Source organism: Carassius auratus, chromosome 25, assembly GCF_003368295.1.
Source record: "Carassius auratus strain Wakin chromosome 25, ASM336829v1, whole genome shotgun sequence".
Lineage (NCBI taxonomy): Eukaryota > Metazoa > Chordata > Actinopteri > Cypriniformes > Cyprinidae > Carassius > Carassius auratus.
In genome coordinates this window covers 2,030,917-2,058,416 of record NC_039267.1, presented here as the reverse complement: position 1 = coordinate 2,058,416, position 27,500 = coordinate 2,030,917, and the positions used below count along the sequence as shown (strand labels likewise).

At 37.4% G+C, this 27,500-nt stretch overlaps 1 protein-coding gene across 1 annotated transcript in view; it reads left to right on the top strand.

The window, feature by feature from the left end:
- The window catches only part of LOC113042975 (A disintegrin and metalloproteinase with thrombospondin motifs 20-like), a 44,073-nt gene extending 16,872 nt beyond the window's left edge, over positions 1-27,201 (top strand). The window contains exons 5-15 of the mRNA XM_026202013.1: positions 327-410; positions 1,704-1,828; positions 1,942-1,982; positions 3,514-3,619; positions 7,594-7,740; positions 13,456-13,597; positions 14,780-14,884; positions 24,405-24,550; positions 24,911-25,092; positions 26,678-26,814; positions 27,034-27,201. Coding sequence (XP_026057798.1) covers positions 327-410; positions 1,704-1,828; positions 1,942-1,982; positions 3,514-3,619; positions 7,594-7,740; positions 13,456-13,597; positions 14,780-14,884; positions 24,405-24,550; positions 24,911-25,092; positions 26,678-26,814; positions 27,034-27,156 — 1,338 coding nt within the window. The 3' untranslated portion in view covers positions 27,157-27,201. The remainder of the gene's footprint in view (positions 1-326; positions 411-1,703; positions 1,829-1,941; positions 1,983-3,513; positions 3,620-7,593; positions 7,741-13,455; positions 13,598-14,779; positions 14,885-24,404; positions 24,551-24,910; positions 25,093-26,677; positions 26,815-27,033) is intronic.
- Positions 27,202-27,500: the final 299 nt, after the last annotated feature.

Below are 27,500 nucleotides of genomic sequence, written 5' to 3'. Positions count from 1 at the left end.
TATTTGATATTTAAAAAAAATATTTAATATTAATTAAAAGAAAAATGAAAATGCAACATAACTTTTTATTTCAATTTGTTTGTATTCCTAAATTAAAAATCAATTCAGTTTTGTTTTGTTTTTCATTTTTGTTTTAATATGTTTATATAGTTTTGATTTTATTTTATATTTTATTTTGCCTACTTAATAATAATAATATGACAACTTCTTCTTTTTAAATAATTGTTTTCTAGTTTTTGACATTTGATCTGACTGCCAGTATTTGGTAGCGCAGTGGTTTGTGGGTATTTTGGACTGACCAGTGTCTGTGTTGTCTGTGCCTTCAGGTCGCTGCGATCTACAGAGACCCCAGTGTAGGAAACCTCATCAACATCATGATCGTCAAACTCATCGTCATACACAACGAACAGGTATCAATATCACCATAACAAAACTGTCTCGATATAATCGTGATCACAGGACGATATGAAACGAAAGTTGTGTTTTGGTCATCATTCAGTGTCGAATCCTCTTTAAAGTTCAGCTACAAGTCAGTTCACATTTTTCTGACTTAAGTTTTCTTAGTTAAGAAACATTGGTTGGAGCTCTTAATTTAGAACTCTTTATATCGCAATAAATATCGTACCGTGGACTTCATATCGCGATAATATCGTATGGTGAGATTTTAAGTGATATTGTTTCATTCCTAGTGGCGTCTCTTTAAGATCTCAGCTGAAGACTACAGTAATCTCTCATCTGGAGCTCAACAGTGTCTCAAATTGTTGTAAAAGTTTTAAAAATAGTTTTAAAAATGCTGAGTAAATCATCAGTGTTGGTAATGCTTATTGCTGCATAGTGTTTCACATTCAAAATAAAATTTATAAATACATTTAATTAATATGAATAAAATATGCAATTTTAATTTAACACAGTAATCAATTTGAAAGTACAATTTAACTATTTATTTGAATTAAACACCTTTAAATAGTTAAACAATTTATTATGTGCTTGGTATCTTGCATCCTGTTTCACATAATTTGTTTTTATTTTATTTTTTCTTGATTTTGCTTTGACTCAATATCAGAGTTATTATAGTTAATTAAAAATAAAACCATGAAGAAACATACATATTTTCATTACTCAAAATAAAATGTTAACCGAATTAATATAAGAATGACTTTTATTTTATTTATTTTTAAGATATTTTCTAAAATAACTATTTTTTTTTTTTGTTTTTTTCTTGCTCAACTGACACATAGTTTAATATTCAGGTTTTTAAACATATATTTTGACTTCTCCTCAAACCAACAAAAAAAGTAAAATAAATCAATCAATAAAAAATAGTTTGAATAAACAAAATATCTTTTTATGTATTTCTTTTCTTGATATTTTAAATTTGGTTATTTATAAATGGTTTGTTTTCTCTTTTTGACTTTCATCAAACTGTCAAAAATGCATAAATTGAACAGTTGAACATAAAAAATATCAGTTTTCTTCATGCAGAATAAAAATGGATGTTTGAATATGATGGGATACTGAGAAGATCTCGGTCATTTCTCATCAAGCACTCTGAGCTCCTTCACATTCATTTCTATATTATAAACACATGACGACTAGAACTCAATCTAAACTTTGTTGAAATAATGCATGACGTGTCGTGAGACCTGAGAGCGCATCATCCGAGCCGTTATTCCTCTGTAGTAATGGGTTTGTGTTTTCCTCAGGAAGGGCCGAATATAAACTTCTACGCCACTGCGACGCTTCATAACTTCTGCATGTGGCAGCAGAGTCACAACGTTTTGGACGACAGTCACCCGGGTCATCACGACACGGCGCTGCTCATCACCAGGTGACCTGAGCTTGACCTTTGACCTCATGACCTCTGCCTTCTACAGTGTGCTTCTGTTTGAGCTTTGAGCGTTTGGCATAAACACTCTTATGGGATGTGTGTTTGCTTCTCAGGGAGGACATCTGCCGAGCAAAGGACAAGTGTGACACGTTAGGTGAGATTGCACACCACTGGCCTGATCCATTATTACTGCTGTATTATGATGCAGCTGGATGACAGACTGTTTCCCACAATGCAACTTTCATTTTTTGCTGAATTGAACATTAGTGTTGTCATGTACATCAGTACTTGTTGCTGCATAGAGTTTCATATTTCATTTTTAAATAACATTAACATCTTTTTTTTTTAAACAAGTGCCAAAGTATAATTATTTTTAATGTATTATTGTTATTATTGTTGTTGTTGTTATTATTTATAATATTTTTTCACAAAAAGTTAGTGAATGTGAAAAATATTCTATTCTATTTATTCTTTCTAAATTAATCAATATTTTAAATATTTTTATGCTTTTTGACTCATTATTTAATCATACTGCCAAATGTTTTTACTGCCAAACAATAATAATTTTATTATTATTAGTTTTACAAAATAATGATTTATTGTTCTTGCTGTATAAAGCATTCATGCATACACTCTTGTAGGTCGTTACAAAAATGCTTATTGCTGCATACAGGTTAAATTAAGAAATACATTTGATTCGTGTTTTGTTTTTAGAATACTATTTAGTTTTTTCTTTTACTTCTTTTTTTTTATTTTCTTGGAAAAGAAGTTTCAAAATGCAACATACCTGTTTTTGAATATACTGTTTTTCTTCCATTTAATTTTTTCATTCATTTTTAGTAATTAAACCAGAAAAACCAAAAAAACAAAAAAAACAATGTGTGTGGGGTCACTGAATGGACTGAAGCAGGATGCTGACGCAGAAGCAGACCCTGAAGAAAGTCTGTCAGCTGTGCTTCATTTGACTGTCATCAGCGAGTCGTATAGGACCAGCCACCTGTGCCGGGCCCCAGCAGGTGTTTAGGGCCCAAAAACCACCAAAAGCATCGGATAATAAAGTCATGCTCTCTCTCGGAGATGGAAACTGGAGTCTGTGACTTGGAATCGAGTCGCCCTTAAGTTGCAGACTAGATAAAGACTTGCGACTTGAGTGGAACTTACTGGATTTAGAAAAGTTTAGATTGTGTTTTCTTTTCATCTTACCTCTGTATAATGCATAGCTATTAAAGTAGTATTCATAACCGCAGCGCTGCTTTGTTTAGAGCAGCAAACAATAAAGCACTTTATCGCTGCTGTTCCAGAAGCGCCACCTGCTGGTAGAGAGTGAATCTGCGTTCTCATGCAGCCTGTCTGCTGTCTGTTTCATGCAGATATTTAATTTAGTAGCTTATAGTTTTACAAAACTAAAGTCAGACCATTCCATGCATTGATTGGAGTTAGATTTAAAATTTCAATTTAGAATTGTTAGTCGACATACCTCAAGTTAACGAAGAAATTTTGTCTGAGAAATAATAAAAGGACAATCATATTCTGAAATCACTATTTCAAAATGTATTAAGCCTCAATAACTAGCTGAAAGAACTTGTGATGTGAATTGGACTCCACTTTAAAGACTTGAGACTTGACTTGCACTCAGAGTCTTGTGAACATGTCTGCTCTCTCTCTGTCTGTGTGTGTTAATGAAGGTCTGGCGGAGCTGGGGACGATGTGTGATCCGTTCCGAAGCTGCTCCATCAGCGAGGAGAACGGCCTGAGTGCATCCTTCACCATCGCTCACGAGCTCGGACACGTGTAAGTCACCCCAAAAACCCTCAAAACACAATCAAGCCCTGGCGCTTTAAGGGATAAGTCCACTTCCAGAATAAAGATTTCCTGAGAATTTACTCACCCACATGTCATCGAAGACGTTCATGTCTGTCTTTCCTAAGTCCCAAATAAATTAAAGGTCTTTGCACACTGACTTCTAAATAATTGTACAAAATCTTTGCACATTTAAAAATGAATACAGCCTCACGTTGTGCAAATCATGTTTACTGACTGAAACTTTCGTCTTTCATAAAAAAAAAAAAGAAATTCGGACCAAATTCGATTTTCTGCATTTTCGCATCCGTAGCATGCATTTTGATAGGAAAGGATGACGAATACAAAAAAGAAAAAAAAAAGAAAAATGCATATGGAAATGTCAGGCTCAGAGTGCAAGTACCTAAATCTGCAGGATTTTCTCCATATAGTGGACTTCAATGGGGATCAACGGGTTGAAGGTTAAAAATGCAGTTTCAGTGCAGCTTAACAATGCAATCTTTACAATCCTGTTGGGAAGGTCATGCCTGATTAGCTCCTCATCTTGGTACTTTACCTAAAAACTCTATCTCATGTTCTCCTCCAACTTTAAAATCATCAGATATGTTGTTTTAGCTTTATTGTAAAATGCATTTGACTTCCTTCACATTTCAGAGCTAGAGCCAGCCAAGCATTTGCGGTTAAAAAGTTTATATATATATATTTATTTATTTATTTATTTATTTTTTCGAAAGTAACTGATGGTTTCGCTAGATAATCCTCGTCTGGGAGAGTGTAGGGCCCTTTGAAGCTGCATTGAAACTGCGTTCTGGACTTTATCAGCCCGTTGATCCCCATTGAAGTCCATTATATGGAGGAAAGTCCTGGAAACTCTTCCTCAAGAAAAATGTATTTCTTTGCGACTGAAGAGAGACAGACACGAACATCTTGGATGACTTGGGGGAGAGTAAATCATCAGGAAGTTTGTATTCTGGAAGTGGACTTATCCTTTAATAACAGAGACCTGTATTAGTGAGGTAACGTGAGCCCGGAGCGTTTAGGAGGTGCTCTCTGCTTCTCTCTGTGCTTCGACTCGTATAAACGAGTGCAGTGTGAAAGAATGACAGATATTCATCCGCCTCTCATCCGGAGGGGATTCCTGAGCCACAGTGGGACGACGAGGACAAACCAATGCTCAGATTCAGTTTTCCGAAAGCAAAGCCAAAACACAGCACAACACAGTTACATTTACAGTCTGTCCTCCAGATAATGTCTCAGGATTCATGTCTTGTTTTCCAGGACAAACATCAAGTATCATAAATCCAGATGCATGTACTTTAGATGTAAAATAACATCAGATATGAAGTAGTTTATAAAGGGGAAAGATTACGTGAGTTTATCTTAAAGTATCTTAAACATTCTTAAATCAAAATGCATTTACTTGGGAATCAGAATTACATATTAAGATAAATGAAAGATAAATGATTAAGAAAAATGATCTTAAGTTCATGCTTTAAGAAAAATTATATTAGAAAAACACACTCAAATTAAGTTTTAAGTCTTAAATTGGGTTTGATGCTTTTTTTTAGTAAACAAGGCTTAATGTTTTATGTAATTCTACTTCTTTGTCTTATTTTTAGTATAAAAATCAGTTTTTTTAATGACAATATAGCCACTTTAGAAGCAAAATTACTCAAAGAAACTTAAATTAAGTTAAAGTTCTTTTCTGAGCCCGTTGGCAGATTTTCTTGTTTTAAATGTAAGATTAATAAAAAAATATATAATTGATTTTGTTTCTTAAGTAAGTTAATGTTGATATTAAGTCTTGAGATATTAAGTCAGACATTTGTATTGGAAAGCAAGACAAAAATACTAAAATTAAAACATTTTTGTAGTATTTTTGTCTTTTAAAATGAAATATGTAAACGTAAAAATAAAGATACATTTACTTGAGTGGCAAAATAACAAGATATAGGTTCTTTTAAAAAGAATGCATCAGAATTAAGTGATTTTTTTGCTTAAAACAAGAACAAATATCTGCCTTGTACTGGGAATTAAGACAAAAATACAGAGGAAATGCATTATTTTGTTATAATCAGTCAGAGGTCATTGAGATCGATTCAGAACGATTCTTTAATGCTGAGAAATGACTCCATTAGCCCATAACATTTAATCTTTCTTTCTTATTTTAATGCAATGCAGAACATCTGGCATCTCACTTCTGCTGTTTGACTCCACAGAGAAAGAGAAGACTTTTCTGAGGAATAGTTCACCTAAAAATAACTCTTTTTTTTTCATTCATTCGTCTTCATGTTGTTCCAAACCTGCTCTTTCCATGCAACAAATCTGGATGTGGACCAGGTCTAAAAAAGGACAAAACATTTCTATAAAAGTGCAATAAAAGCAGTGTGAACATTGTCCCCAGAAGAAATGGGGTTTGAATGATTTAAGTGTGAATAAATGATAACAGAATGTGCGTTATTTGCTTAAGCTCTTTACACGAGCAGCCCAGATGTTCTCGAATGAAACCGATTCTGACAGCAGAAGTATTTCACCAATGTAACATGTGAAAAGTGTTTTAACGTGTGGATGAAGCCTCACAGATGGAGTCTGAAGGATGTGCATCAACACAGCTGCGTTCCTCGCCGTGCTGTATCTGTCGTGTGTCTGATTTCACAGCTGTTTCTGGACTCTGACATCAGATTCGCCTCAATGCAGCTCTTATTTTAAGATTTTATTGCTGGACTCTTCCTGTCTGTAATAAAAAGAGGTTTCACATCCTGTTGGCAGTTGCACACATCACAGCATTGACACAAAATGATGGCCAAAATATATAAAACTGTAATAGTGACTTTTTAAACACAATATATAAAACAATTCAACGAAAGATTTTGTAATTTCATAATTACAAAATTATAACTTTTTTGTTTTCTTGGAATTCGGAATTTACATATTACAATTTTTATTTTATTTTTTTCACAGAATTTTGAGGGGTTTTTTTTTCTCGGAATCCTGAGTTTAAATCTCGTAATAAAAAAAAAACATCTCGGAATTGTGGCTACACTTTTTTTTTTCCTTTGATTTCTGAGTTTATTAATTTATTAACTCGCAATTCAGATTTTTTTTCTAAAAATCCTGAATTTACAACCTGCAATTTAGATATTTTTTCTTTTCTCTGAATTATGTTTACATCTCATATTTTTAAATGATTTTCTTTTTTAATTCTCAGTTTACGTCTCATAATTCAAACTTTTTTTCTCAGAATTGTGAATTTAAATCCTGAATTTTGAATTTCCTCAGAAATCTTAGCTTGCATCTCATAATTTTGCTTTTTATTTTCGGAATCCTGAGTTTACAATTCATAATTTACATTTTTTTTTTTTAGAATTCTGAGTTTACTTCTCATAATTCTGACTTTTTCTCCGAATTCTGAATTGAAATCCTGAATTTTGAGTTTTCTCTGAATACTTAGGTTGTATTTTATAATTTTTAGGTTTTTTTCTCAGAATCCTGAGTTTACATTTCATAATAAAAATAAAAAAATTCTCCCCAGAAGTCTGATTCTCATAATTCTGTCTTTTTCTCGGAATTCTGAATTTACAGCTTGGAATTTAGAATTAATTCTCGGAATTCTCAGTTTACATCTCATAATTCTGACTTGGAATTCTTCTTGGAATTTTGAGTTTACTTCTAGCAGTTCTCACAGTGCAAGTAAAAAAAGTGAAAATTACCTTTTAATTATCATTTTGTTTTTTTGTGGAAGAAATAAGCTTCCATACAAAATACTGTGCTCCTACTCTGTGTCATTCCTTGAGGTATCTTAAAATAATTATAGCTGTGGTAATGATGCTATTTATCCAGTTGCCATACTACGATCATCACTTTACCATGGTACTTCTGCAGTACTTTCATATTTCTCATATCCAGACGTGCAGAAACACAGTTGTCCTGAAGTGTTTGTGAACTGTATGATGTGTGTGTTTCAGGTTCAACATGCCTCATGATGACAGTCCGAAGTGCCGCGAGGCGGGGATCAAGCATCAGTACCACGTCATGGCCCCGACGCTCAACTACGACACCAGCCCCTGGTCCTGGTCCAGATGCAGCCGCAAGTACATCACTGAATTCCTGGAGTAGGTGCTCACGTTTATATCAACCATTTGAAAACGTTTGTTATTTCACAGCAGGAAATGAAAGAAAATCCAGCTTAAGGTGGAATCTGGTTTTACACGGTTTATAGTTGGTTGCAGATGGGTTTTAGTTGATTTAAACAGTTTTATTTTTAAGATTTAGATACTATTTTAGTATTTGTTACATTTAAAATTCTTGAATTGGAAACCCAAACCTAAAGTCAGTGTTGTTATTGTTAACTTAAATTAACTAAATTACAATGGAAATGCAAAAATGATATTAATTTTTCCATTTTAATTTAAAAATATAATTTTTATATTTCCATTTTAATTTAAGTTTTAGTAATTTATTTGTGTCATTTTGTGTGTGTGTGTGTGTGTGTGTGTGTGTGTGTGTGTATATATATATATATATATATATATAGCTTTGATTAGTATTTATAAAAATAATAGTTTTAGTTAACAATAAAAACACTGAGTTTAGGTTTGGTTTTCCCAAGTCGTGAAACTTATAATTAATTAAATCTTAAAGATGCATTAATATTTTTTTTTTAATAAAAACAAAATAAAATGTTTTAGTATATTATAATAATATGCTATAACAAAATAATTATATAAAGTTGCTGATATGTTAACTTAAAATCAAAAGCGGGTTCTTCAGGTAAATATTTTACATCTAAATATATATAAGAGTTCGGCTGACAAAAAAATAAAATAAGACTTTGGGAAACCCTGGTGAAGGACATTCCAAGTCCATATTTTTATTCACAGTATTTAAAGTCCGTTTTAAAACATTTCTTATTTGGCTGTTAGCTGTTTTGGTTTTGGTCATCTGGTTGAGGCTGCTGGGACATGGTTTTCCCAGCATGCCGTTGGTGTTTTGTATGTCAGTGTGCTAATATCAGATGTCAGCGATGTGGTTTTAAAGTTAAATTGACCTTTGAGCAAATCCTCAGCAGGTCACGCTCCTCAGAGCTCAGAAGTGCACTTCCCCTTTGAGAGGAGCTCTTCCTGTCCCGCTCTGCTCTGAGTCTGTCTGCTCTCTCTCTGGGAGCCGGACAGTCATTTAGTCGCTGGCGTTCTTGGCCCCTCGGCAGACGTAACCCGGGGCGACGGCTCATTGAGGGGTCCGGACAGGAAGGAGACGCAGCTGAAGGGCTTCCCTGTAAGACAGGAAGTGTCAGATATAATTAGATTCTCTCTGGACGTGACCCTTTGATCTCGTCTGCGCTCCGGTGGCTCCAGCAGTCAAAGGCCTGCAGATCAGGGTCAGGATCGACAGGTGATGCGGCCTAGAAGAAACTCAACAAGGGCTAGGAATGCACAGAAAAGACCAATGAAACATGTGTGTGTGTGTGTGTGTGTGTGGTAGAGAGAGAGAGAGAGAGAGAGAGAGCGTGTGTGTGTGCGTTTTGTGAGAGAGAGAGAGAGAGAGAGAGAGTGTGTGTGTGTGCGTTTGTGTGAGAGAGAGAGAGAGAGAGAGAGAGAGTGTGTGTGTGCGTTTGTGTGAGAGAGAGAGAGAGAGAGAGAGAGTGTGTGTGTGTGCGTTGTGAGAGAGAGAGTGTGTGTGTGCGTTGTGAGAGAGAGAGAGAGAGAGAGAGAGAGAGAGTGTGTGTGTGTGTGCGTTTGTGTGAGAGAGAGAGAGAGAGAGAGAGAGTGTGTGTGTGTGCGTTTGTGTGAGAAGAGAAGAGAGAGAGAGAGAGTGTGTGTGTGTGCGTTTGTGAGAGAGAGAGTGTGTTTGCGTTTGTGAGAGAGAGAGAGAGAGAGAGAGAGAGAGTGTGTGTGTGTGTGTGTGTGTGCGTGTGTGAGAGAGAGAGAGAGAGAGAGAGTGTGTGTGTGTGTGCGTTTGAGAGAGAAGAGTGTGTGTGTTGGAGAGAGAGAGAGAGAGAGAGAGAGTGTGTGTGCATTTGTGAGAGAGAGCGAGAGTGTGTGTGTGTGTGTGTGTGCTCTTGTTTTTGTGTCATATCAGGACACAACTCTGAATAATGCCATGGTAAAATGGTTTGTGGACAGTTTTTTTAGTGCTTTTGGTTTATAGTTTCAGTAATTTCTTCTATAGGAGGACAATTTTATTACACAAATGTTGCTTTTTCATAGCTCTGGAGACTTATTGGAGTTAGACGTGTGAGATATTGTTGAGGTTTCCACTGAACATAGATCATTTTGGTGTTTTCTTTCTCAGGAAACAAAGTTTGCTCTGCTTTTAATTGCTTTGAAAAAATACGAACATTGTGTTGTTTCTTTTCCGCATTGAAAGGTTTGATCAGAAGCAGACAGACAGACAGTGCATTAGAGGAAAGCATATGCATTTGCTCCAGGAGCTCTGTTGGTTGGTGGGAAAAGCAATGTAAAGTGTTGAAAGTGTCCAGAAGCGCTCAAGTGCATCTGTGTTTTGACTGTGCATTCAACCTCAAGAGCTCTTCAAGACTCAACACTCTTCTGTGAGGAGATTACAGAGAAAAACACGGCATGCACACACATTCGATCCGGCTGGAACACACTCGCATTAATCCAAACAACTCATTTGCACATCACTCTTAGTGGCTCTAACGTTGCTCGTTTTAATCTATTAATGACTTCTCAGAATCCCCAAGCAGTTGAAGTTAACGTGTTTGATTATTAACCCGGTGGTTCACTCGTCTGTACAATACTATACAAAACTGTAATGAAGGGTTTTTTCTGCATGGAAAAATCAGCTTGTTACTGGAGATTCTGCGATTTTGGAAGTAAAAACCAATGGTATTTTCTGAAAAGCTTGTCATTTTCCACTCAAACAGACGCAGATGATTGGAGAAACCCACCAGCTCTGCATCTCAGACGCTTGTCTTTGCGTTAAAGCTCAGTCTGTCAGACGTTCATTCAGGCTTTTCAAAGCAGCAGCTGAATGTCTTGAGAAATGAGTTCTCGCTGTTCAAGGACAAGTCTTCTGTTCGTCTCTCGATTCTCATGCTTAAACTCACAATATATCAAATCCCTTTGGAGCTGTACCAAAACATCACTTTACTAATGAAAATCTGTCCGGTTGACCTTTGCTTACTGTTGCTCGCTCAGACACGCTTTACAGGACGTCTCATAGAGGTTATGGACATTATTCATAAGTGGGCTAGAATGATGTCATCTGAACAGAGAAAACCATGGAGATGGTAATACTGAATGATTACTGTATTTATATTCCATGATATTTACTTGTTTCTCCAAGCTACCATGATACAAGTCCAAAAAACCTTCGATAATAATACGTCTGAGTCATTTTCCTTAATAAACTCACTTTAGCAGCCCGCCCAAATGATCTCCAGGTGTGGACTTCATGTCTGTGCCAGAAGGGCGCAGCCTGACCTGAACTCAAAGAAACCTGACGGCACTTTTCCTACAAAGTACCTTGGTATTATCAGGTATTTGGACATGCAGCATGGTAAGTCTTCTGCAAAGCTCCTGGGGAGTATCACTCAGTAAATACTAGGGTATATAAATAGTGTCTGCAGAAATGATCATCATTTATTCACTCTCGTAAAATCTGTTTTAAAATGTTTGTCATTTGTCAGAAAACCCAATGGTTTCAAGCTGGTTATTAGTTGGTTTAAGCGTGATATTCTAGTGTACTGTTAATTAATGTTTTGAATTAGCTTTTTTTATGTATAGAAACAGTTTTTGTTTTGATTTTAGTTAGTTAAAATGTTTGTTTTCATTTAGGTTTTAGTCATTTTGTTACATGCATTTGTCATTTGTATTTAACAATTAATTTATTTAGGTCTTTAGACATCTATAATGTATTTAATTTCAGTTTGCTGCTAAGGCAATTAAGTTTTTTGGTGTTTAGTCCATTTTTATTTATATACTAGTGTACTATTTATTCATATATTGAATTAGCTTTTGTTTTTATCTTTTCAGCTTTCAGTTTAATTTCTAGTGTAGTATATATGAATATTTTAAGTTTTATGTTGTATTTTTAGTTTTCATTTTAAAATTTTGCTCATTAAAATGTAACATTTAGTTTAGGTTTCAGTTTTTTTGTTGTGTGCCTTTGTCATTCATTCATTTGTTCATTCTTTCATCCATTTATTTATTTAGGTTTTTGATATCTGTAATTTATTCATCTTTAAGTACTTTAACATAAATGTATTTGTGTTAAATTATAAAAAAAATTATATTTAATATTTAAAATCTCAGGTGGAACTCTTCAATCCCCTTGTTGTTCAAAATTGTAACAATTTTTATTCTGTCATGAAAAGCTTTTTAGATTTTATTTTTTTTTTTTTTTAAGTGGGTTCCAATGGTGATTGAACCCAACATTCATCAAAATATGTGACCATAGACCACAAAACCAGTCATATGGGTCCATTTTTTTAATAAGAAAATTTGGAAAATGTCAGAATCTGAGGGTGCATATTACTAATGAAAAATTAAGTTTTTGATATATTTACAGTAGGAACTTTACAAAATTGTAACATGATCTTTACTTTATATCCTAATGATTTTTGGCATGAAAGACAAATTGATCATTTTGACCCATAAAATGTATTGTTGGCAAATACTACAAATATTCCTGTGCTACTTATAACCGCTTTTGTGCTCCAGCGTCACATATCTTGTTCAGCATTTACACCTTTCTGTTTTGGATGAACTGTCTCTTTAAATCCAGTATTAGGATGCAAATCGTCCAGTGTTTGCGGTTCTGATTATGCGAAAGAGCCTGGATTCACATGCTCACACTCCCTTGAGCGTAGCTGTGAGATACTTGGAGATCTGACGGTCTCGGTTTACTGTAATCTTATCGCTCTTTAAGAGCTTTGTACTGGCATACTCCTGTGAAGGGTTTCTGTCAGCTTCAGTCTTGCTGATTTGATGAACTCATAACTCAGAGTCTTACAAGCTGATGGCGAGGTGCGGAGAGACGAGAGCGTACTGCGCCGTCATCGTAACTCTGATGGATAAATGAGTCGCGCAGAAGGACGCATGCACTCCGAGTAGTGTCCGTTCTCCCCTTGGTAAAGACAAAGGTGTCTTGTAGGATGTGTGGAGTGGGAGTGAAGGGAGAGCGAGGTAATGAGAGACCTAAATCAGCTGACGCAGGTGCTTAGTCTCAAAGCCAAGGACAAATTGAACCAGCAACATCAACAACTCACATAATTACATCACATGGCTACTCTGAGCCTCAATTTCCGTTCTGCCTAGCAGAAAGGTGAGCTGGCGAATGGAGAAAGGAGGTTTATTTTGTTCTCTCTCTGGCTGAAAGAGCCATTCAGAGGTGTTAAGCCCAACAATTCAATGAGCTTCAATGTGGTGCCCTGCTCTTTTGTATCTCCTTTATGCGTCTCAAAGGAAGGGTGCGGTGGGACGTATATGTCATGACATTGCTGAAACGTTGGTATTGGCACCATTGAGTTGATTCTTGGAGACACAGCATTGTTAAACAGCACTGTCTTTTCTTGCATGAAATGCGGTCTTTGTGTTGGCTGAGGTCCAATCAATCAGTTACTCGCAGGTAACAAAGCAGACCACCCACTTCTGCTTCCATCTTACACTTGTCCTTCAGACGCCAGGTGAAATCAGAAAGACTGCATTCATAATTATCCACTGGGAGTTGATGCATAAACACTAAATGCTTTACAATAGTACTTCCTCCAGGCTTCTGAGGATGAAGAAACCCACCTGAAGCTATTGCTGGAGTTCCCCTTGATGAATGTGTTGACATCTGTCCGTTTTTTCTTTTCTTTTTAGCACTGGTTATGGTGAATGTCTCCTTGACGAGCCTTTGGTGAGGATGTATAACCTTCCCAGCCAGCTTCCAGGTCAACTCTACAACGCCAACCGGCAGTGTGAACTCATGTTCGGCCCCGGCTCCCAAGTCTGTCCCTTTATGGTACGACATCTAAATCTACTTCCACAGAGCATTAGCTATGTTTCCATAACCCTCAATTAATATGCATTTTGAAGTATCGCATGAGAAACGAGTGAACCTTCCAGACAAAGTACATTGCAGACGTTTCATGAATGCCCTAAAGAAACAGGCATCACAATGTCCCCTTTAACAACTCATCCCAGTTAACAAAAGATCCTAAAACAAGGTTTCTTTGTACAGTGGTCCATCATCGTTTTGGGAGGCCGTTTAGTCATTTAACGAGAGAAAACCAGATTGCTTTAGGGAACCCAACTGTTTCTTAACCCTCTTGTTCAGTTCTCCCATTGTTCATCTCTTCTTCTGGCCTCTGAGTTTTTCCAGTCTCAAGACTTGGTTAGCTAACCATCTCAATCCATTGTCCATACAAGCAACTTAAAGGAATAGTTCATATAAAAATGAAATGACCCCATGATTTACTCCCCTCAAGCCATCCAAGATTGATATGACTTACTTCTTTCAGACAAATACAATCAGTTATATATTCAATTAAATATATAAAAAATATGGCTCTTACAAGCATTATAATGGCGGTGAATGACTGTTGAGATTTTCAAGCCCAAAAAAGTGCATAAATCCATCATAAAAATGGCTCCACACTGGCTGTTGGGGGTTAATAATGGCCTTCTGCATGGAATCAATGGTGTTAATATAAGAAATAATGCCATATTTAAAGACTTTATAAACCGTTATCTCTTGCTTTACGTAACTGTCGTATGCCGTGTTCATGAGAGAGTAGTGTTTCACGCAAATGATGTTGGATGTAGGCAAAATTAATCTTATGCTAACTCATCGATTCTCTGCAGAAGGCATTTAATAACCCCACAGATGGATTGATGGATGGATGCAATTTATTGGAAAATCTCAACAATCATTCACTGCCATTATAAAGCTTGCAAGAACTGGATTTTTTTTTTATTATAACTTTATATAATTGTATTACTCTGAAAGAAGAAGTCATGTACACCTGACTTGAGGGTGAGTAATCATGGGTGATTTCATTTTTGGATGAACTATCCTATTATCTGTATTTTAGATTGTACCCATATCAAGAAAACTCTCGAGTACTTGTGTATGGTTGAAATGAACCAATGTTCAAGTCATTATTTCCCCAGTTTTGACTGAAATGACTTTGGTTGATTGCAGAAACAGTGCAAGCGTCTCTGGTGCACTAGTGCGGAGGGCGACCATAAAGGATGTCGTACGCAGCACATGCCGCTCGCTGATGGGACCGAATGTGGCTATGGCATGGTAAGACACTTTCCCTACACTTTCATGCCTGTGTTTTTGTCTGGCGGTCAGTCGTGCGTTAAACTGAAATGTCAAAGCTGATGAGGATGGTAATGTGAGCTTGCATAGCTGGTTTCCTTCTTGTCCGTGACATTAGCTGCCTAAATACGGAATCAGGTTCATTTGGGGGTATTTATTTAATCCTACATGACTGTAAAAGAAACCCCTCCAGTTCGTCATGAAATCCCAATATAGTGTGTGTAGTAGTGTAATGATGTTCACACCAAAAGTGAAGTGAATTTTTGCATCATGTTACTCGCTATAGATTACTTGCGAGATATTTTTCACACATGAATAAAAACATAAAAACAATAAAAAACATTTTATGATATAACCGGACGTGTCAAACTAGACATGTCAATAAGCTCTTCGCTGATTGGCTAACGCGACACCATGCAAATTTTCTGTCGGTATTCACATTTTTCAACTTATGCTACAAAGTCGTTGCCCAATTTGCATCATTCACATAACGTCTCACACACCATAAGTGTTGCGATGCCTTTCAATTGTTTCTCAATTGCTATGCTAATTAGCCGCATTTAGTTCACTGCTGCTCGATCTTTGAGAGCTGGGATCCGAGGTGAAGTATCAAGCCTTTGAAACCGAATGCCACCCGCGGATCACCTTGTTATGAACCCGTGACCCCCAAACCTCTTTACGATGCGGGTGAGTGGGTCACTGGTCAGAGAGTTTTAGAGAGTGTTGGGTTTAGATCAACACAAAAGACACTACAGAAGGAGGGAGTCCGTTTCTCCTTCATTTTAACCCTCTATGTACAGGGAAACGTCTAGAACAAGGCTTTCTGAGTGAATCAAATGTTAACAGAGGTGGGCAGTATCTTAATCCAACCAAAACAGCCACAATCAAGCTTGAGGCTGGGAAAGCAGAAACCTTTCTCGTCTCATTAACGGTGGGATTGCGGTGCAGTACGTGAAGCCCTGCGGAGGAAGGAGAGCAAGCAGCGTTTTTTGGTTGTTCTCACATCCTCTGATTAAAACCACAAGGGCATGAAAGAGTTCATGTCAGTGTTAAGCTTCATTACTCATTAGTGAACAAGACCTCCCATTCTGACTAGCATTTCACATCTATTAACACTCCAGCATTATTCCTCCAGCTGTGGTGACTGGAAAGGTTTATTAAAGCAGTGTTAGTTCAACTAAACATCCTTACATCAAGAACATAAATTTGATTTATAAGAAAATAGTATTTGTGGAGGAATTATCTTAAGATTCTCAATTGGTTTGGCTTCAGGAACTAGACTTTATATTAGATGGTGATACAACACAGAGCCAAATTATGTATCATTCATAAGTAAACAAAAGTGTCAAAACAAAAGTGTATATATATATATATATTATTTTTTTAATTGATTAATTTATTTTAAATCAATTATTATATAATTATATTATTACATGATGATGAAATAATAATTTATTTATGCCATGATTGCTGCTGGTTTCGCTGCCAATATTTAATCTCATAAAAACGCATTCTAATTGGAACAAACCATGTTTATATTTGTTTGAAATCATATTTAATGTCATCTGTGTCTTCTATTATATTACTTTAGTTTAATTCAAATTGAACAAGTGAAAGTTGGCACCTGCGTAATTGGACCGCATTCTACCAAGTGACAGATGAATTTGAGACAAAATACTTGCATGGCTTGCATTCAACAGAATACATGAGAAATGTTTCTTAATTTTCATTGTTTTTATTTTGCTGCCCAAAGTCTTATATTGTATAACTGGTTAATTCAGAACTGAACTGGATCGTGACCCGTTAGTTAGCGCTGTTATGTATCATGCTGAGCAAAACAGTTACTGCGTGACTCTTTACAGAAACAGGGACACAAAGGGTCTTTTTTGTTGGGCTTCTACCCCTCGTGGCCCCTGCACCTTTGTTTGTGGTGCTGAGTGCCTGGTGTCACCTCCTCATGGGGCCGTTTGAAGTCGCAGAAGTTGAAAGAAATGCAGCTCTTGGTCTCAGCTCACCTGCCTGTCTCGAGCTCTTTAATGTGGGAAGCTCTTCACGAAGGCTTGTTCAAAATCTCTTTCTCTGTCTCTCTTCTCTCTCATTTATCTCCAAACGTTGGCTCGTTTGATCCCGTTCAAGCTTGTAAATGGACCACTATGTAAATAAGGGCTGGTAATCATCAAACACATGAGCTCTAGTGGAGATGCAGAAGAGCAATGTTAGGATCAGACCATAATTGCTTTGATTCTTTGCGGTCTCCCCCTCGTTCCCTCGGCCTCTCTTTGTCCTCGATGCCCTCCTCTGTCTTGCAGGGCACTGGAGTGAGTAATGCTGTCACATGACCCCAGCGGCCTGTCTGTCATCCGGCTCAGTCAGCCCTGCGCTAACGAGGTTCATCCCATCACTTGCCATCTGTAAATACCAACACCTCCCGATGGTGCATTTATTGGGACAGAATGGTTGCATCCCAGTGAAGCTTGCATGCTATTGATAAATTATAATGAATAAATCATAGTGAATCATAATTGTGCTTGTATTCAGTTTGTAAATGCTTGGTGTTGGAGAATTTTTTGGATCCCAACATCCCAGTTAGGTTCCTTAACTTGCCTAAAGCTGCAATCCGTACCTTTTTTTGGTAAAAAATTATGCAAAATTAATTTTTGAGAAAGTACGTTACCAGCCAGTCTTCTCCTTACTTTAGCCTGATTCAGAACAGTAAGCTTATATTAATGCTTTCTAATATGAGAGGTACTGGAGACTCGAACCTGCAACCTCCAGGTTACAAGTCCAACTCTCTAACCATTAGGCCACAGTTGCCCCAAGTTACGTGAAAATTCTTATCATTCTTATCATTTGTGATTCCAAAGTACAGTATCCACACCAGTGAGGTGACTGACAGCCACACAACAAAACATTAGAGTCATCCGTGCTGAGGAGCTCTGCCGGTGCACAGCCCACACAAAGAAGATAATTCCTGCAAGTCAGGGGTTTCCAAACAGAGATGGCAACAAAGAGCCAAAATGAATAGACTGCAGTTTTAACTAGCAGACTTCAATAATTTATTGGTATATGCATTAAGTCCAAACTGTTTGTTTCATTAGGGAAACTATGGGGAAGGCTGGCATGTTGTTGTTGCGTGATGTAGCTGGTCAAAAGATTAGTTCAGTCCTGAATTTAAAAATTCCTGATAATTTACTATGAGTTACCATGACATTCAAAATGTTAATTTCTGTCTTTCTTCAGTCGAAAATAAATTAAGGATTTCATGGAAAACATTGCAGGATTTTCTCCACATAATGGAGTTCAATGGGGATCAACGGGGGAAGGTCCAAGATGAGCATTTGTGGTTAAAAAGTATATGCAATTTAATGGTTTTTAGAAAATGACCAGTCGCTTCGCTAGGTAAGATCCTTATTCTTTGGTTGGGGTCGTGTAGAGCCCTTTGAAACTGCACTGAAACTGCATTAGCCCGTTTATGCCATCTGAAGTCCACTATATGGAGAAAAATCCTGCAGTGTTTTTCCCCAAAAACCTTAATTTCTTTTTGACTGAAGTTAACAAAGACATGAACATCTTGGATGACATACGTGAGGAAAGTGTACTAATCATTTAATAGAGTCAATTTATTACGACAGTATGGTATCTCAGTATCTCAGTAAATATGATTTTCTATGAAGTCAAGTCATGTGCTTGTATTCGGTTCCTCGTCTAATAAGGTTTTATGTCTGGAGTTACAGTAGACACTATTGTGTATGTAACTTGCTTTAGCTCACCAGAACCTTTAACCTGTCCTCGTCTCATCTGAGAAAATTGTTTTGAAACCTAGCATGGTGACTTTGCATTAAAACATGAACTAGCTGGTTAATAGAGTCGATTTATTGGGACAGAATGGAGGCATCCCAATAAAGAAGTTTGTAAATTAAGTCAAGTCATAATTGTGCTTGTATTCAGTTCCTCTTCCAATAAGCTTTATGTCTGGAGGCACAATAAACACTATTGTGTGCCTAACCCGGCTTCGGCTCAGCAGAACCTTCAACCTGTCCTCGTCTCAGGCAGTTAGAGAAAAAGACTGAAGTCTTGTAAACGTTGGAGAATTTGTTGGCCGCGGCTCTCCGGCTTGGCTGCTGTTCCTGGCAGCTCGTTTCTCCATGTGGATCGCTTGTCACTTCTCCTGCTAATCTGCATGTGTTTCCAGCGAGACGTCTAGTACTGTACCGGCGGCCCGGGATCTGATTTTCACGAATGAGTTGTTGCCGTGATTGCCAAGTAATCGAGGTAAAGGTGCATTCATGCTGTTTGTGGAATGACTCGCGCAGTTCATCTCACCTTTATCAGGGCTTCAACTTCAGACTGCGACTAAAACGGTTGCGTTTGCGACCAAAAATATTTAATTGCAAGTGATATTTTGCTACATAGGAAAGAAATCAAGGAGCTAATGATGGAATTCAACACCTCCGATTTAATTTAATGTATGTGTTGGTAATAAACAAAAAACCGACAGGATGTGTGCAGGACTGAGGAGGAGCCCAAACTACACTCATTGACCAAGAGATGTGATATTGGCACAGATTCGGTGTAATAAACTATTCTTTGTGACTGTTTAGTTCCTATTTTAAGTGAACTTTAAAACGCTGATGCTGTAAAAGGAGGGGAGATTCTAGTGGAGGGGAAATTTGCTTCTTATATGAGTCAATGACTACTTAATTTATCTGTTTTCAATTAATTATTTTTTTTTTTTTTTGTCAGGAGCCATTTGTAAGTCGATTAAAAACCTGGGTAGTGTTGTAGTGAAACACGGAGAAGTTACAAGCTTAAAATAGTATAACAGGTTGTTGTTGTTGTCATATTTTGAAGGATTCTCCAAGGAAACCTTTTGAAGATGCCATATTACCTGAACATGTGTTTTGCGGTGTGACATCTGTGTGCTCATGTGTTTTGAGGATAAAAGTGTGTTTTTCCCGATCGCTGAGGGCCGTGTACGAGTGCACCTCCTGTTCTGTGGGTTTGTTGTAGACGCTGAGGTCTGTCATTAAGATCTGACGGGATTTACTTCAGCAGATCAGCTGTTCAGTTCACATACATGTCGTTTGTCAACACCTAGAAGGCCATCGTGTGTTGTTTTATTCAAATAGATCTATTTTTTTCTCTGATTGTATTTCTAACGCGAGACGTGGTTCTAAACTGTTTTTAAACGGCCTTACATCTGACGCTAATGAATCAATTACTGTGTTTAGCTTAAGAAGTAATACCAGAGAAAACCAGAAGACCATAGAAGAAGACTAGTGATGCTACAGCGCCCCATGTGGTGGCAATGAGAATGTGTTTCATTGTTAAATGACTTTGCAGTCATGTACTTGCATGTTCGTTTTATTTACCTACAAATTATTTTTAACATTTAATTTCCATTTTTATGAGTGTAAGAGAACAGTTTGTGGGAAATTCGGTAGGACTGAACTTTATCTTCTCAATCAAGATTTGACTGGATCATAAAAAGTGGGCTGTTGCCAAGTATGAACCAACAGTTGGTTAGTATTAATATTATTTTTTAAGGAAATTAGCTTAAGCGATGAAACATGCTCAGTAATACCTGGAACATGAATTAGGAGAGTAAATACAGTCAGTTTTGATGTCATGGCGTTGTATATATCGTATGCATGTGCTAACTGAAGCCTCCTGTGAGTGCTGTGACCTTTGACCCTGAGCTGTGAGAAGTTCTGCCTGTAAGGTGATGTGTTTTGCGAACGAGCTTGTCAAAATGAGAGAGGTTGAGAACGAGAGGTGTTCCTTCTGTCATTCCTGCGCTGATGGATGTGTGTTCACCTCAGCGTTCACACAATTACAGGGCACCACACAGCAGATGGACTGACCATGTCATGTTCCCTTTTAATCATTACATTAGATTTTGTGCATTTGGCATTATTGTTTTTTTTTTTTTTTTAGCTTTGTTTCTTTCTTTTTCTCCATGAAGCACATTTGCAGAGCAGATAGACCAGCATTTTCTGCTGCCTCTGTCAGTTTCATATTTATATATTTAGTTATTTATTTACTAATTTATGGCCCAAAGTTTACATTATTTTATTTTATTTTTTATTATTATTTATTTTTTTACAGCTATTAACCATGCATCACCCTAACACAACGGATGAAACCACTGTGTCTGCCGCTTTTTATTTTCATTTATTCATTTATTTTATTTTCATAGTTTTTGATTATTTAATATAACTAAACCACATCTGTTGCCTAAATAATTTTTGGTTTATATTTTGGGCAGATGAGAATGCATTTCTCTCTTTTTTTGCTGCTTCATATGTTCATTCATTCATTTAAAGGAACACATTTTATTTTTAATATTTATTACATATTTTATTTATAACTGTATCACAGTTGTGTTTATTGTAACCATACAGTGCTTTCACACAGCAGATGGATGGATTCTGCTGCTTTTGACAGGTTTATATTTTATATATTTCCTTAAATGCCCATGCAGAGTGTGTGAGAGTGTGTCCAAGCTGTAGATTCCCAGCGGTTTTTTTGGCTTTTACTAAATGAGAGTGTGTCTAGTTTGGTGGTATGGGTACAGGTTGTGTGTGTGTGTTTGTGTGTGTGTGTGAAAGTTGTCACAAATCTAAAACACGTGTTGGCAGCAGCTGGGCTGGTTTTTCTCACTCAACCTTCAAATATCTCACTGCATTCTCAATTAAGAGCAAATCTTGACAAGCTCAGAGTCACCTCAGCCCGTCTCTCTCTTTATCTCTCTCTCCCTGTGTGTGTGTGTGTGTGTCTCTCGCCCTCAGCTCAGGCTGTTTCCACACCTCCATGAGTCTAATTGAAGGTCACGATGGCCCCAGATGCTTCTATTGGCAGAACAAACAGCCCATACATGTGGCAAGAGTGTGTGTGTGCGCAGTGAGTTTCACCCCTCCTTCACTCCTTTTTCTCCTCGGAGCCTCTTTCAAGCCGCGGCTCTCTCCCACAGCACCTTTTCAAGCTAAACAAAGGCGCTGTAAACATGAAGATGGCAGCGGGGAGTGGAATGCCTTTAAGGCTTCAGACTTCAGACTCTGACAGCACTCAGGTCTCGCCGGTGGTCCGGGCCTATTCTGTACCGCCAGCACACACACATGGCCATTTACAATCCGTCACACACACACACACACACACACACACACACACAGACACACACAGACACACACTCACTGAAATGAACGGGTGGAAAGTTAAACACGTTGGTTACGATATAACTATAAATTATGATAAAAGTTCATCAGCATGCATTGATTAATCCATTGATTAATAATTTATTAAATGTCATAACGTAAAAAATTTATTTTATTTACTGTCCCTTATTTGTGGTTTACTTCAGTGTAGTTTTATTTTATTTAATCTAATTTATATTTTTTATTTATTTAATTTAAACACCTGTTTTTTATTTGTGGTGTTTACTTTAATTGTGTCTTATTTTATTATATCTGGTTTTTAATAAATGTCCCTCTGTGGTTTATTTTTGTCTTTTCCACCACATTCAACAAATCTGCATTTTTTTTTTTACCAAAGTTAGTGGAGTAAATTTGTCAGTGAAATATGAGATGTGATGTGAAGAAGACATAAATCATTTATCTCGAAAAGGAAAAGATTTTAAAAAAATTGCATTAACGCTGTAATTTTGTCACTTTATGAAAAATGTGTATTTAACAGTGTGTATTAAGGGTGCATAGCATACTCGATCTGAAATGAGCTGTATGATTCATTGTTATAGTCTTCAAGTGTTATAAGTGTGTTTCAAGAGGGTGTTTCATTTCTTTTAAGTGCAGCCGCACATAGAGCTGAAGAAACACCCCGACACACACACACACACACACACACAGGTGCGCAGTCTTGTGCAGTGGGTTTGTGTACGTTGATAAGTTTTATAAGAACTTTTATATGCATTTGAGTGGGAAAATGTTATCTCTCCATCAAAAGAGAGAGCTTGATTTTTATATGTATTTAATATTTGATGAGTCTGGGTTCTGATCAGGACACAGGTCTGCTTGGGTCAGACTGCTGTGGATTCCTGCTGGACGCTGTTGTGTGACGTGGCTGTTATCAGAGGAAAGAGGAGATCGATATAACACACAGAGTTATGAATGAATGAGTGAGTGAATGAATGCAGCAGACAGCGGATCTCTGTTACTCTCGCTCTAATTATGCTTCCTGTTTAGAGCCAGATTACTGTGTTACTGAGAGGAGAAACTGATACTGTGGCTGTACCGCGGTACAGGGATGTACACCACACTACTGTGATGATCACTATATTTATATTCCAAGTGACTGTCATATTCATGTACTGCAGCATTTGACATTTTCCTTGTAGAATACCATAATGCTACAATGGTGCTATCTTCAAGATAAATAGGTTTATTTCAAATTAGTTTTTGGCACAAAGCATGCCATTGTAGTTTTGAAAGTAGCTTGTAGTACCATATCATGACATATTGTGACCCTAGACCACAAAACCAGTAATTAAGGTAATTTCAAATTGAATTATACATCATCTGAAGCTGAATAAATACTCTGACAATTGATGTGTGGTTTGTTCGGAGGACACTATTTGTCTGAGATACAACTGTTTGAAAATCTGGAATCTGAGGGAGCAAAAAAATCTAAATATTGAGAAAATCATCTTTTGAAGTTCTTAGCAATGCATATTACTAATCAAAAATTAAGTTTTGATATATTTACGTTAGGAGATTTACTAAATATCTTCATGGAACATGATCTTTACTCAATATCCTAATGATTTTTGGCATAAATTAAAAATGTATAATTGTGACTCATACAGTGTATTGTTGTCTACTGCTTCAAATAAACCTGTGCCACTGATGACTGCTTCTGTGCTGCAGGACACAGATGAATGTCAGTGTGGTGTGTAGCGAGTGTCTGTGATGAATGATGTGATGAAGGAAAGCAGGAAGGCTTCGGCAGTAGAGATGTGACTGTGGAAGGAGAGGAAGCAGCGCTGCGAGACTGTAATGAGCTCTGTCGCTCTTATCTGTGCGCTCAGGTTTAGTTATGGTGTGCGAGACCGACGCCAGCCTGTCCTGCATTCCAGCCAGAGCTGCGCAGCCAGGGTTCGGTTACTGCCAGCGCTCTGTGTCTGTCTGATGACGCCGAACAGAGCATGTGCACTGTCAGATATTACTGTAATGAGTGCAAATAGCTGATTGTCTTCAGAAACATGTTTGTTATGTTGAAAGTCTCTTCACATCCCGATAGCAATCACAAAGTTAACTGAATGTTAGCATTTCCTCCTACTGCACCTTTAATATCCTTGATGCACTTTAGCAGTGACTCAGTCATCATTCTGCATCACTGGTCCTCAGTATATACATATATATGTTATATTGTGTGCTTAATTATTTTAATTTTGTAATTTTCTTTACGTTTTTTAAAACCATGGTTTGTGGACAGTTAATTTCTGGACACCTGATGATGTAATGTCTGATGTAATATCTGTGTGTTTCAGTACTGCAGGCACGGCATGTGTGTAAATAAAGAGATGGACATGAAGCCGGTTCATGGTGAATGGGGCCCCTGGGGGCCTTACAGTGTTTGTTCCAGGACCTGCGGAGGAGGAACACGCAGCACAACAAGAGACTGCAATAAACCTGAGTAAGTGCATCAACACACTCACATGCACTGAGATGCAATAACTAAAACTAATAAAAATAATTATTTGCAAAACAATGCACACGTATTCTGTTTTAATGAAAAAAAAAAAAATTATATATATATATATATATATATATATATATATATATATATATATATATATATATATATATATATATAATAAAAAAATTGAGTTATTATTAAATTGAGTTATGACAAAAATGTTTAAGTAATTAACAAGTTTGACTTTCTGTAAATGTGCCCGATTGCATTGAATTAGTGAATTTTTTGTGTTAAATACTTTCATCCTATCACAAGGCGTTCAGTGTGTAACAGCACAGATATGTTTCTGACTCTCAGGCCGAGGAACGGAGGACGGTTTTGTGTGGGCCGCAGAATGAAGTTCCGCTCGTGTAACACGGATCCGTGTCCCCGGGGCCAGAGGGATTTCAGGGAGGAGCAGTGTGCACAGTTCGACGGGAAACACTTCAACATCAACGGACTGCCACCCTCCGTCCGCTGGGTGCCCAAATACAGCGGCAGTGAGTGTGCCTGACCTCTGACCCATCACACACACACACACACACACTGAAACTTTCTTGAGAATTTTAGCCACTTTTCAGACTACCCCTAGCAACCTTTTCTTCAAAAAGCACCTTGCAACAAATTAAGCATTTTTTTTCCTAGCTATTAAATATTTTCAATTGTAAGCATTCAAAAAATGTGTAAGAGGTCAACAATTCAGTGTATTTAAAAAGACAGCTTTTTATATTTTAATATTGTGTTATGCATATTAGTTTACAAAGGAATCTACATTAACATCACAAATACATTAAGCAACTTTTAGCAACAAATCGCCCTTCCTCTAACATCTCCCTCTGAAGATGAGTTGGCATTGTTGTAATGGTTTTCTAGGGGCTGATGGAGGAGCCGGGCTTCATAATAAATCTGTTGAGCTCATCAAACTCTGATGAATAGCACACAGACAGCATTCATGCTTTTGGCAGACGCTTTTATCTGAAGTGAATGCTGTACAGTTACTCGCTGACAGATGAAATGAAGAAATCACATGGCTCTCTGACACACAGAAGTAGACTTGAGAATGACTTTGCAGTTCATTCACTGATCAGAAACTCTCTCTGCTGCTCTGACATGTTTATATGAGATATGAGCCAACATCTCAAGAAAGCTGCTAATTCAACTACAGTTTTCAATCCTGTGACCGTAGAGTCCGTGTGCATTTTGATAGTTTGTTTGAAATTAAATGCACAGAAACAAGAAAATTGCACCTCTATTAGTTGTTGTTTTTTCGTTCATAAAAAAAGAAAAAAGCATTTAATTAAACAAACAACAAAAATGATACAATAAAACTCTTATAATAAACAAGCTTTTACTGATAAAACGAATAAGAAGGATGTCACAAATATCCGCTTTATATTTGAAGGTTTTTGGATTTTCACCATTAAAACGAACACTAGGTTTGTGGTTCACTATCAGTTTACTGAAAACACAACAACAATATAAAACAAAGCAAACTCACTCGATACGAAGCGGATGCTTGTATGCTGTCCAGCTGAACTACATTGATATAGTTATTTCTATAAAAATACAAAACGACGGTGGAGCGGTGGGCAAGTAATGCAATCGGTGGAAGGCCGAACACCGTGTAACACAGAGTTAGTTATTATCTAGTTGTTTATCAACATTTTATTTTTCTGTGCACATTCGTACCTTAGATCCAGCCCGAGTCTATGGTTACAGTACAGTACATCTTTAACTCGCCATCCTCTGCACCCTCAGCTGATTTGCATTACAGCATTTGCAATGACTATCTGTTGTCCAAAACTGAGCCTATTGTCTAACAGAGAAGTCACGACTGCTTCATATTTACACTTGACTGAACACTGATCTGTTGAAGCGTAGGCTGGGTTCAGATTAATATTTCTGAAATTGCAAACATACACAGAATATCAAAACTGTTTTTCATTGTTCTCTGGTGTTTTTCATCTCTTTCTCATCACTAATTCCTTTCTCGTCCAAACTTTGAATGCTATAGTGTACCGAATCAACAAAGTAATGGTAAAATAATGGCCAGACACTGTCCTGCTCCTCTCTCTCGTTCCTCAGTTGTGATGAAGGACCGCTGTAAACTGTTCTGCCGTGTTGTGGGATCGACGTCGTACTATCAGCTGAGGGATCGGGTCGTCGATGGGACCCCCTGTGGACCGGACACATATGATATCTGTGTACAAGGCCTCTGCAGGGTATGAAAGAGCTTCTAAAAATGAATCTTTGAAATTAATGGATGTACTGGATGATTACTGTATTCATATACAACTGGACTTTAAAGAATAACGTGGTACTACCATGGCGTTTATCCAAAACCCATCAAGTAACCATGGTCTAAAATGAATATGGTAATACCATGGTAAATTTGTGGTGCAAATGTAAACTGGCGTTCTTATCGCATGTGTTTATCATAGCAAGCAGGGTGTGACCATGTTTTGAACTCGAAGGCCAGAAATGATAAGTGTGGTGTCTGTGGAGGAGACAACTCTTCATGTAAGACCCTCGGCTGGACCTTCAACAACGGCACAATACGGTGAGACCCTTGGACCACTCTCCTCTCCTCTCCTCATCTCCTCCTCTTCTCCTCTCCTCTCCTCTCCTCTCCTCTCCTCTCCTCTCTCCTCATCTCCTCTCCTCTCCTCCTCTCCCTCTCCTCTCCTCATCTCTCCTCTCCCTCCTCTCCTCTCCTCCTCTCCTCATCTCTCATCTTCATCTCTCTCCTCATTCCTCATCTCCTCTCCTCTCTCTCCTCTCCTCTACTCAACCTCTCCTCTCCTCTCCTCTCCTCTCCTCACCTCTCCTCATCTCTTCTCTCTTCTCTTCTCTCCTCCTCTCCTCTCCTCTCCTCTCCTCACCTCTCCTCACCTCTCCTCATCTCATC